The sequence below is a fragment of the Macrobrachium nipponense genome, chromosome 2 (assembly GCF_015104395.2).
Source record: "Macrobrachium nipponense isolate FS-2020 chromosome 2, ASM1510439v2, whole genome shotgun sequence".
Taxonomy (NCBI): Eukaryota; Metazoa; Arthropoda; class Malacostraca; order Decapoda; family Palaemonidae; genus Macrobrachium; species Macrobrachium nipponense.
In genome coordinates, this window is record NC_087201.1 from 118,793,373 (window position 1) to 118,806,206 (window position 12,834).

Consider the following 12,834-nt stretch of genomic DNA (forward strand, 5'->3'; position numbering starts at 1 on the left):
TGAGTTAATTAATATGAAGAAAACTATTAATGTATTAATGGTATTGTTTTCTTATTTTTCATGTGCAATTTTTTTTTTCAGTGCTAACCAAGGCTAAGGCAATCACTTTTGCTAGTGGAAATGACATGAACTCTGAAAAGTTTGTTTAGAGATTCAATGATATCCTCACAAAAGGTAAGAATATATAGAAATTACAATGCTTTTTTTTTTTTTTTAATGTTATTCAAGCAGATTTTTAGCTTTGTTTTTCCATTTATTTGAGTTAAGAAAATGTCTCTTGTGGAAGAGAAATAAAACTTTGGTAGTCAACATTTCTTATTCAACCCATTTTTTATTGTAAGATATTGTTTTAATATTTTTCTTATAAGTTAAGGTCTTTACTTTTGTGCTGACTTGTAATTATATAAACTTACTGTAAATAATACAGTGAGAGAGAGAGAGAGAGAGAGACGAGAAGAGAGAGAGAGAGAGAGGAGAGAGAGAGAGAGAGAGAGAGAGAGAAACTTTGGTTTGAGATGTTATGTATTTGACCCCTGCCTTGTGGCTATAGCACAAAATTCCCCTCACCCTATATGTGTTCCTCATGTAAAGACTTCACTGACTTAGGAATGGACTAGAATAATTCATGAGTTCTAAAAATACAGCAATGAATAGATTGGTACTGGCATATATTGTATAACAAAACAAAAAAAGTCCTTCTAGATATCACCATGACAAGACCCAAACCTATATGGAAATTCAAATAGTACTCACATGCCAAAGCTTCAAAACAAATGAAAACAAGCCCAACAGAACAACTGTGGCCAATCAGCCATGTAAATTCATTGTTAGCACTCTAGCAGTACACAAAAACTCAAAATACATATCCCCAGTGGAAACTGAGACAGTATGGGTAGCACTTTTTATTCTAAGGCATTCTAAATAAAGATCTTTACCCTCAGTCTGACCTTTCAAATAGTCTGCACTAAACAAAGGAGGAAAAAGACAAAAATTAAGGAAGGATGAAAAAGACAAACGTATTGATTTCCAAAATATAAAATAGTACTCAATTACAAACCTTGGCAACATGTTTTTGATGTCCTGGCCGAACATGTACCCCATGATATAACTGCTTAAAGCTTTCTTTCCATGGGTTATCATAATCACAGTCCTCTGGCTGGACAAAGTCAAACTTGCAAGGGGCTGGGTTAAATAATGGTAGGTCATACTCATATAAACTCTGATATAGGTTTTTCCTGTAATGACAACAATAAAAATTACCAGATTTAATTTTCAGAGCTCAAAGAAATACAGTACGGTATTAAGTAACATGAACAGCAATAAACTATGCATAATTACATTGGATGCACCTAACTTTAAAATTATACAATTTGCCCAATTTTCTTGAAATTTTCATTATCATTCCATAAGTGAAATAAATTTCTCACACTCAAAATCTATTATTGCATTATGAACACATAATGGGACAAAAATAAAAGAAGTTTTCATTAAGACTAATTTAGTCACTGGGGACACTTACCAAAGTTCATTATCATTTGCTATTGTGTAGAAACGCTTGCATACTTGTGCTACATGACAGAGGTCCCTCTCATACAGGTAAGAAAATATAGTGAGTAGCACCTCGTCAGGAAGTTCATATAGAAGGTAATGCGCTGCTGTGGATAAAGTGCATCCCAACCCTATAAATCATGAATGTATATTGTATTAACACTTCTAACAAACAGTAAGCAAAAGGAGAAAAAAATACAATTTAACAATTTTCAAAATAGTTTGCAAATCTGCCATTAACTGAGTACTAAAACACTGGATATGCATTAGATTTTCCCTATGGTACAGTAAATTTTTGCATACTGCAGTATACAAAACCTACCAATTCCTCTGAAAAAAAAATCATAAATCTTATCATGCTGAAAGTTGGTTTACTTAGAAAGTACAAAATAACTGGTTTAATGAGAGGGAATCCTGGTCATATAGAAATATTTGGTGAATTTTTAGATAGCTTTATGATTTCCTAGTTTTTACCTACATCCTTCAGTACAATTTTCTATCTATACAGACAGTGATGCTTTATCTAACTTAGTTTGCAAATAGTTCTAAAAATATATAAAATAATTTAATTCTATTATGATCAGGTTCAGTTTTGAAGCTGAAGCCAAATCCAAAAGATGGTCCTCCCTCTCCTCATCTGAGGTATCCAGTCAAGTAATGAATAACTATTAATGTCAAGCGATAGTGGTTATAGAAACCAACTAGTTTGAATATTTTTTTTTAATGGATTAGCAACTTTTTTTGTTTACTTTGCCATTCTTATGAATACTCTAGTATAGATTTACCTTTTTACAAAACCATAACATGACATTTGATTATTTAATTTTTTCCTTGAAGCTTCTAGTCAATAAAAAACTTCTGAAAGTCTTTGAAGTAACTTTGCTATAGTATTCTCCTACAGTTTGAACTGGACTATATACTAAAGGCATCTCTAAAGAAAGAATTTGTCAAGTTATCTCTCATCAGTTTCAGTTTGCAGTACATGTAGTCCCTCTTGGCAATATCCCTACTGGCGTGGGTATGTAACCTCAGTCGATCATAAATCCATGAAAGAATGCTGTCATGGCTTTTACAATAACATTTTAAGTAAAATGTGGTATGTAACCCTATACAATTAATGAGACTACAAAGAAGATTAAACCCTGGTTGAATTTACACAACTCTCCCTTCAGCAGGAAAGTATTTCAACTAAATTTCAATATTGTATAAGATATATTTTATGGTTTACTATTTTCTTTTACTTGGTGTATATAAATGCATATTGCTAACCGAACCTGAAGATGGACATGAAATGATGTACAATATAGACCAAATAAAGTAAAAGGAAGATTTTGAGGCTTTGGTGCTACAGTTCCTCACCCCAACATGATTTTCTTTATTTGAATCTTACACAACTTCAATCAAGAACAAAATGAAATGAGGAGATGAAAACTGCTCTATATTCTATAGTTTAGAAGACATTATGTATACATTTTTTAAACTGCCCATATTCTATATTTAGAAGGCATTATGTATGCATTAGTGTTTTTTTAAGAAATAAATTAACTTTAAATTTAGAGTTGCCCAAAATTCCGCAATTAATATAAAATTAAAACCATCATTGATAAAAGTTGACAGTGACTTATAAGGTACAACATTACATTTGTACATCAACTGTAATCTCTTATTTTTTTATATTTCAATTTACATTTGGAAATCAGGTAAATAACTTGGTTGTAAGTTGGGGATACTGTAAGCTCATGTTCAAACAAGCTGATGATTCCTAGGAGACTCACTCCTGAACTTACTGAAATTCAACAGAGACAAAACTCACCTGTGGAAGATTCCCCGTAGAATACGTTCTTCGGGGTCTTTTGCGGGCAGGTAACATGGTTAAGCTGGAAAGGACAGTATGCAGTCGTTGCTGTTAATGCAACAGGAGGTGATAATACAGGTGTGTTACTTGTAGCAGCAGAAGGTAAACCAGCTGTCACTGCCGACGCTCCCGCTGAAGCGGCTGTGCTTGGAGTGTCTGTGACTGAGATGGCTCCTAAGGTAGTAGGGGGACTAACAGGGTGAGTGGGTGACTTTCTACGTAAGTGGTATGGCGGGTGATGGTGTAATGATGAGGTGGTAGAGGAGGAGGAGGCAGTGGGAACGGAAGAGGGGCCTGCACCTGCCGCTGCAGCAGCCGCTCCCCCGCCCACCAGATCAAAAAGAGCCAGTGGTGGTCCACCTACTAAAGGGGCCTCACAGTCATCGTCTTAAATGCAACAAAAATGCACGTTAAAAATCTGTATTATAGCCTTTTAAACTATGCACTAAGTTTGTATATCTACGTATAGCCTTCAAGGAAAGGTCACACACACTACACTGTCACTTCTTCATTGTTTTTCAATCCAGCTTAGCCATCAGAGGGCACTCACTTCTTGTCACTGGCATTCATATAAACCAGGAATAGCCTTATTTGTAATTAGATGGCCTACAAAAAAGTAAATAAGAGAATAAGATGGCTTGTACTTATATGTATGAAAAAGGTTTCTTTATATTTAGACAGGGCACAAAGGAAAAAAACACTTTCCTTCAGCACCAGGTTTTTTTTCTTAATCCACTGCACACTTACAAAATATTGAAATTTGTGGCTAAGCTTCGGAACAATACCAAATGTGTGAACCATATATCATAACACAAATTTTGAAGAAACTGTTGAACAAATATGGTATATACAGTGGACCCCTGTGTTCGTGAATTTTCTATGGACCATACCTACCCATTATTTGCAGAAAATTCACATATTCACAGTATTTTTCTATGAAAAATATCCACTAATTACTGTTTTCATATAATTTTCAGGATTAAAATGCACTTTTTGCAATAAAACTATTTTAAAAAACAGGTTAAATATGTTTTTATAATAACAAATTAGGTTTTATAAATATACAGGCAGTCCCCGGTTATCGGAAGGGGTTCTGTTTTCAGCGGGTGCTGATAAGCAAAAACCACCATTAACCGAAACTCAGCAATTTATGGTGCTTATGGCGCAAAGTTTCAGTTAATGGCACTTCTGTTAGGTATATGTTATGGCGCCATAACTCTATTACCGGCACCTTATGGCACCGATAAACAAAACTTGGCCCTTACGGCGTCATAAATTGCCGATTTTATGACGCTATGCCTCTTCCAATCTGCTCCACTGAGAAGTTTCAACAGCCAGATTCCCTTTAACAGTGTTTCCACACACTGACCTAACCTTGACAGATTCCCTTAACAGCAAGTTTTTGTACATGAACTTTCCTGTCAGATATATACTTAGCTATACGTCTCTGACGTCACGACAGAATTCAAAACTCGCGGCACACGCGACAGGTAGGTCAGGTGATCTACCTTACCCGCCGCTGGGTGGCGGGTGGCTGTAAGAACCAATCTCCCTTTCCAGCCAGAATTTTTCTGTCGCCCGGTGTGGTGGTACGGAACCTGACACACCTGTGGTTGTTACCTCCTGACAGCTTTATTCATTTCTCGTTGCCGTGGATTTATTTGGACTGACTTTCGGTGAAGTACCCTGATCTTGTTGGCTTGGCATACGCATTTGTGGATTGTTTTTGGATATTGATTTTGGATTTTTCTTTGATTTCGAGATGTCTGAGTTAGAGGGGTTAAGAAATATGATATGTTATGTTACAATAAGTTTCATACATACTTACCTGGCAGATATATACATAGCTAAGACTCCGTCGTCCCCGACAGAAATTCAAATTTCGCGCCACACGCTACAGGTAGGTCAGGTGATCTACCGGCCTGCCCTGGGTGGCAGGACTAGGAACCATCCCCGTTTTTCTATCATATTTTCTCTCTTCCACCTGTCTCCTGCGGGGAGGCTGGGTGGGCCTTTAATGTATATATCTGCCAGTAAGTATGTATGAAACTTTATTGTAACATAACAATATCATTTTCATACAATCAACTTACCTGTCAGATATATACATAGCTGATTGGCACCCTTCGGTGGAGGGTAAGAGACAGCTTCTATATGGAATAGACAGGTAAACAAACATATGTTGTAGGTATAAATAAAACCTTGGTTTTTTTCCTACCTGAATAGGTGGTAGACTTCTTAGGAGGGGGTGTTTGCCACTAGTCTGATCACCTCAAGAAACTTTAGCGAGATATATGATCTATGGCCAAGAGTTCTTGTGGGTCTGCCGATGGGTCTTACCACTTACTCGCAGAGCCTAAAAGGACTTTGTCAATGGGTGCTGACCACTTATATGACAATACACCTTATGAAGGAGCACACAACAATCCCGACCACCTGCTCCTAACCATACGTTAGAACTACAGATTGTTAAGAGTTATCCCCGAACTCGTCACAACAATCGTAACTCAAAATCACTACGCACACATACATAATTTTCAAAAATTATACTCAACTAATTGGATATGACAAGAATTTTACTGAACAACATAGACGGCCGCCCGTGGCTAGCCTAAGTCCTCTATTGTTAGAAGAGACTCGACCATATCCAAAAAGAAGAAAAGTATAAACATTTAAGGATTGGTGTCTGCTCCCGTACCCAGAATCGTATCCGCTGATACGAAAGGACCTAGAGAAAAACACTTCTCATATGTCACACGCACTTCTTTCAAGTAATGAGATGCAAATACTGAGTTGCATCTCCAAAATGTCGTATCTATTATGTTTTTAACGACATATTCTTATGAAACAAGAGAGACGTCGCTATAGCTCTAACTTCATGAGCTTCTATTCTCAACAGTTGTAACTGTTCGTCAGGACAGGCCTTATGAGTGTCTGTAATGACGTTTCTTACAACGAATGCCAGCGCATTCTTGGACATCAGTCTTGTGGGGTCTTTTACCTACGCGCACCAAAGACCTTGTCTAGAAGCTCCCATTCGATGCTTTCTCTGAAGGTAGAACTTCAGAGCTCTAACAGGGCAGAGAGACCTCTCTGTTTCTCTGCCTACGAGACTTGACATGCCTTTGACTTCGAATGACTTAGGCCAGGGATTCGTAGGATTCTCGTTTTCTGAAACGAGCAAATCGCTGAGTCTCCCTTGAATGCTACTTCATCCTGCAGAGCATGCAATTCCCTAATTCTCTTTGCCGTAGCTAAAGATAATAGGAATAGGCATTTTCGGGTAATGTCTCTAAACGATGCCCGATGAGGAGGTTCGAATCTTTCCGATGACAGATACTTTAGAACTACGTCTAGGTTCCAGTTCGGACGGGGTACTGGGTTCCTTATAACTTTGAAGTCTCAAAGACCTTATGAGATGTGGAGATCTTCATTATCGGCCCGATCTAATCCTCTGTTCCTGAATACAGCCGAGAGCATACTTCTATATCCCTCTATTGTGGATACGGCTAGATGAGATTTTCCTCTCAGGAATAGCCGGAAATCCGCAAATTTCCGCTATAGAGGTAGTGGAGGAGGACAACTTCTTGGATCTACACCTCCTTCTAAATACCTTCCACGTCGACTGGTATACTTTCGTAGTGGAGGTTCTGCGTTCTCTCGCGATCGCGCTTGCTACTTCGCGAGAAAAGCCTCCTCGCTCTGACAAGTCTTCGATAGTCGAAAGGCAGTCAGAGCGAGAGATTCGGAGAGGTTTGATGGTTGTATGAGAAGATCCGTCCTTCCGGGTAGGGATCTTGGAAAGTCTACGCTTCACTCTACCACCACTCTGAACCATTCTTGGGCCGGCCAAAAGGTGGCTATTAACGTCATCCTCGTCTCCTTTGACGCCACAAACTTTTCATTACTAACCCCCGGATTTTGAATGGGGGAGAAGCATAAACGTCTCTCGAGACCAATTTAGCAGGAAGGCATCTACCATAAGTGCTCTGGGATCTTCCACGACCGAGCAAAACACTGTGAGCCTTTTTTGAAATAAATGTTGCGAAGAACTCCACCTGAGGAGTTCCCCACAGAGACCAGAGATCGAGACACACTTCCTCGTGTAAAGTCCATTCTGTATGAAGGACCTGGTTTCCTCCTGCTGAGCCTGTCCGCCCTCAACATTCCTTTCTCCCTGTAAGAACCTTGTCATCAGGGAGATGTTACTGTGATACGTCCAAAGTAATAGGTCTCTCGTGAGCTCGTAAAGGAACGAGGAGTGCGTCCCTCCCTGTTTCCGAATGTAGGCAAGAGGTGGTGTTGGGCGTCAACTCGTCCCGTACTCCTCAAGAAGAAGGTTAGTCAATCCCTTCTAGTTAGACAAACCTTCTCTCCACTATATTCGTTATCCGAGTTTTCCTCTAACTCGGGATCTAAAAGCGTCTCGCTCTCTTTCCGAACATTCTTCTTCTTGCGGAAACAAACTCCTAACAGGAGAGGGGCTAAGGGAATGATAATCCTTCCTCTCCTTTCCCGCTCTAATATTCTTGGAAGGCGTCATAAGCTTCGGCTTCTCTAGAATTTTAGAAGACTCTTCATGCTTACATGACGCTTCCCGTTTGCCAAGCGTCATGGATGACGTCTTTTGCTGACGTCTCGATGACGCTTCGCGCTTGGAAGATGCTCAGCTCTCCAAAGGCGTCTCCTTGGCGTCATAATATTGGACAGAGCGTCATGTCTATGCTCCGTTTCCAATGACGCTTCGCTTCTAAAAGACGTCTTACTTCTCTCTGGCGTTACGAAACTCTCGTAAGCACCTGTTCCTCTCTCTCGCACTAGACGCTTCTGTAAGACGTTTAGCCGTTCCCGTCTGTATGGACGCTTGTCGTTTTGAACAGGTCAAGAGAGGACGAGACTTCTAATTGGAAGCGACACGTCCTTCCGACGTTGCGTTCGAGATGACAGTTTGCTCTTGAACTGCTATAATGTTATTTCTTGACGCTTCTCCCACGTCCAGGCATGACGTCTTTCGCATCAATCTCGGTGGGGAAAAAAAAGGAAAAAAAAAGGGTACTTCCGCGTACACTTCAGGTGACGCTGACGCCCCCTTCGCTTTCTTGCTAGAAGACGGAGAGTCATCTGAGAAACTCTCCGGACTAGAATCCCTGTCAGGCGTCATATGGCGCTTCAGCGGTTTCGACAAGTTCGATTCCCTCCACCCTCGTTTAGGTGAGGGAGAGGAGAGGACGAGAAACACTCGCGAAGGACGCTTTCTATAGTGCCCTTGAGCCGCCTGCAACGAAGCAGAGCTAGCTTAAGGAACGTCTGACTGTTGGGGATTCCCCACAACCTCCTTAGGCTTTCGACTTTCCTTCTCCTCTGTGTTCGTGAGCTTGGAAGAGGTCTAGGCTTGGGAGATGTCGCAGGAGCCTGGCACCTACTGGTGCTTGGAGGAGAAATGTTTCATTTTCCCTTTTTAAAGGGACGAAAGGCGGACCTACCTCTCTTCTCTGGAGCCTTCCTTCTTGCGGGAGGTCTGGAGATCGGACCACCTCGAAAGGGCTGCGTAGAAGTGCTAGGTCCTTTCTTGTCCGATACTAAAGCAGGTTTCTTCTTCCTAGCTGACTGCGTCACAAGATCTGCGTCGCCTTCTCAGTTAAAGAGTGAGCCACGTCCTTCACTACTTAGAAGGGAACAAATAGTTCGAAAGAGGTGCATATAGTAGAGCTGCCCTCTGCGCATGCGAGACTGCTTTTGTTAAGAAGGCGCCCTACACTGTCCTTTTCTTCTAAAGACCTGCTCCAAATAATGCAGAGACTTCCAAAGATCCATCTTGTACTGCTTTGTCGATGCACGACCAAATGCATAACAGGGCTTCAGGTTCGATTCCCTGCGGAATCGTGAGCTTTCTTGGACATCACCCCAAGGGACCAATCCAAGAAGTTGAAGACTTCCAATACATGGAAAAGTCCCTTGAGGAGATGATCTAGTTCCGAAATACTCCAAGTAATGCGGGCAGAATTTAAGACTAGGACGCCTTGAAGCGTCAACTAACGTCGAAAAGTCTGCCTCTGTAGTAGAAGGGAGAGCGATACCCATATCCTCCCCCGTCTTGTACCATATGCCTCTTTTCCCAGCTAACCTTGCTGGAGGCATGCAAAATACTGTCCTGGTTAAGTCTTCCTTCGACTTCATCCAGGCGTCTAAGGCGTGTAAAGCCCGCTTCATCGAGATGGTGGCTTCATCTTCAGAAAAGACGAAGTCTTCTTCACCTTCGCACTCGAAAAGAGCGGAGCGCGGAGAAGGAGGAGCAGCCGGAGTCCTCGTCTCCGTATTCCTCCAGAAGCAGGGTAGTCAACACCTTATAGTTGGACAATGCTCTTCCAAGATCGTCATCATCCGAGTTTCGTTCGAACTCGTGATAATCCTGAGTTTCTGTTCTCCTTTCAGAACTTTCCTCTTCTGGGGGAGACAAACTCCTGATCGGAGAGGGGCTAAGGGAATGAAAGTCTTTCCTTTTTCCCGTTCTGATCGACTTGGAAGGCGTCACAACCTGCGGCTATCTCTCGCGCTTTAGAAGACGTCATGTATGACGCTTCCCGCTCTCCGAGCGTCATGTATGACGTCTCTTGTTGACGTTTAGATGACGCTTCGCGTTTGGAAGACGCTTCGCTTTCTAAGGGCTTCCTACTCGGCGTCACAATCTTGGACGGAGCGTCACGTCTAAGCTCCTCTTGATTTGACGCTTCACTTCTACAAGACGACTTCCGAGCAGGTGCGAGAGGACGAGACTTCTTAATAAGGAAGCGTCACGTCCTTCCGACGGGGCGCTAAAACTAAAAACCCACAAGAGATGACAGTTGTTCCTGCACCGCCATAATGATCTTCCTTGACGCTTCTCCTACGTCTAGTGCCTGACGCCTTTCGTCATCACTCGGGAAGAAGCATGATGGGGTACTCCTCGTAAGCGTCAGGTGACGTTGACGCACTTCGCCTTCTTAATAGCCGACGGGCGTCATCCGAGAAGCGCTCCGGGCTAGAATCAATGTCTTGCTTCATATGACGCTTCAGCGGTCTCGATAAGTTCGACTCCTTCCACCCTCGTTTAGGTGAGGGAGAGGGAGAGGACGAGAAACACTCGCGAAGGACGCTTTTTTCTATAGCGCCCTTGAGCTGGCTGCCATGAAGCAAAGCTAGCTGAAGGGACGTCTGACCGTTGGGGATTCCCTCCGACCTCCTTAAGGCTTTCGACTTTCCTTCTCCTCTGGGCATGTGAGCTTGGAAGAGGTCTAGGCCTGGGAGCGCCGCAGGGACGATCAAACGCCCCCTCCACAACACTATAGGGCTCCACTAAAATTCACTATCACTAGCACTAGCCTTACCTTTCGAGTCCGCCATCTTGGACTTCATGTCTCGAATCGTCCGTTCTTTTCAGATTGGCGATTTCCTTTGATGCCGAATCCGAAAAGACACTCTGAGAATGAGATTTATAGGGAGAATCTACAGTAGTAGGGTTAGAATTATTATTGAAAGGCTCAATAGGCCTTGAATTCACACCGTTTCAGCCTTCTAACTCTATCCCTCTCTAACTTCTTCAAATAAGAAGGTCAAAGTCTTCCATTCTTCTGCATTCAAACTCTCGCATTCCTTACAAGTGTTAATAGCAGAACACTGCACCCCCCTACATTACGGCATACAGTGTGAGGATCAACCGAAGCTTACGGTATCCTCACCCTGCAGCCTACATTCACACACATTCTCACACTCACATTAGAATCAGACATACTGAGAAAAATCCAAAAGAGTTATTCCAAAAACAGTCCACAGTAGCGAATGCCAAAACACGATCCAAATACGTCACCAAAAGTCGAAAAAACGCTGATCAAAGTGTTGAAAATGAATCCAAGTCAGGAGGTAATAAACAACAATGTTGATACCACCGGCGACAGAGAAAATATGATAGAAAACGGGGATGGTTCCTAGTCCTGACACCAGGGCAGGCCGGTAGATCACCTGACCTACCTGTAGCGAGTGGCGCGAAATTTGAATTCTGTCGGACGACGGAGTCTTAGCTATGTATATATCTGACAGGTAAGTTGATTGTATGAAACTTCTATGTTTAGAGTGTGCTCTATGGATGAATGCAAGGTGAGACTACCGAAAGCTACGGTAGATCCTCACACAGTTTGCTTTAAATGTAGAGGGAAAGAATGTTCTTTGTTAACCCGTGTAATGAGTGTGAGAGTTGGATGAGGGGTGAATGGAAGGCTCTTTCTTCCTACTTGAGGAAGTTAGAGAAAGACAGGGTGAGAAAGGCTTCGTCTAGGATTCTAGTAAGTCTCGTATTAGCGAGTAGAAGAAAAATCCTGTTGTAGCATTAGAACCTTCTCCAGTTTCAGCTCCTGCGCCCTGCATCGAACTAAGGATACGACTACGGAAGTGGCAACCATGAGAGCCACGATCCTTAGCATGGAAAAGAAGATTCGTTCGTTGCAAGGTAAGAGTAGTGAAGGTGAATTGTGCAGTGACCCCAGTGCAGTGGAGGTGCGTCTGATCGGCTCCTTAATGCTTCCAGGCCTAGACCTCTTCCAGACTCCCAGTCCCAGTGGAGGAGGAAAGTCAAAAGCCGCAGGAAGGTTAGGGAGAACTCCCAACCGATCAGGCGTCCCTCGGTAGATCCTGATGCTCGTACCCAGGCTGCCCTTGTTCGCGCGAAGAAGGAGGTATTGCGCAATGCTTCTCTTCTTCTTCCTCACCTCGCCTAGAAGAGGATGGAGCGCCTCGGATTCTTCGCGGACCGCTGAAGAGAGCCTGGAAGGCGCCATGGCTCCTTCAGTCCAGCCCGGAAGTTTTTTCCAGAAGAGCCGGAAGTAGAGATCAAGAAACCCAGAGGGAGCAGGAGTTCTCGCCTCATAGTAGGCTTCGAGCCTCTTCTCCGGTGGAGGATTTTGCAAGATCTCCAGCTTGAATTCTTGATGGACTGCAAGCGCAGATTTCGGCGCTAGCGGGCTCCTTGGCAGGAGGAACGCGTCGGAAAGACGTCTCTCTCCCTGTCAAGAAGTCTAGGATTCCTTCGCCTGTGTACCGTCTCAGTCAGAGTCGGTTCTCTCTCCTTTATCAGCGGATGGAAGGAGGCGCTCTTCCCTCGGCAGGCGCTTGTCGTCTTCCAGGCGTCAATCGCCCAAGAAGCTTTCTCCTGGTGACTACATCTCTCCAGTAGGAAGGGATCTAGCGCCTAGTAGGCGTTCGTCTAAAGACAGGCGTACAGCCTCGTCTTCTCGCGCATTTCCGAAGATCCTTCATTCTCCGGATAAGAGAGCTACTCTTTGATGGATTCGTCAAGAGACAGGATCTCGCCTTTTGTTAGGCGCCTTGAGCCTAGTAGGCGCTACTCCCCAAGTAGACGCTCTCCCGCTCCCAAGCGTGTGGTGCGGAGGATAGGCGCTTTT

At 42.9% G+C, this 12,834-nt stretch overlaps 1 protein-coding gene across 1 annotated transcript in view; it reads right to left on the bottom strand.

Annotated features, from left to right (window-relative positions):
• The window catches only part of LOC135220946 (F-box only protein 11-like), a 103,096-nt gene that overhangs the window by 42,165 nt on the left and 48,097 nt on the right, over positions 1-12,834 (bottom strand). Inside the window, 5 exon segments of the mRNA XM_064258601.1 lie at positions 1,058-1,235; positions 1,520-1,679; positions 3,362-3,373; positions 3,376-3,421; positions 3,423-3,790. Of these exon segments, the coding sequence (XP_064114671.1) occupies positions 1,058-1,235; positions 1,520-1,679; positions 3,362-3,373; positions 3,376-3,421; positions 3,423-3,790 (764 nt within the window).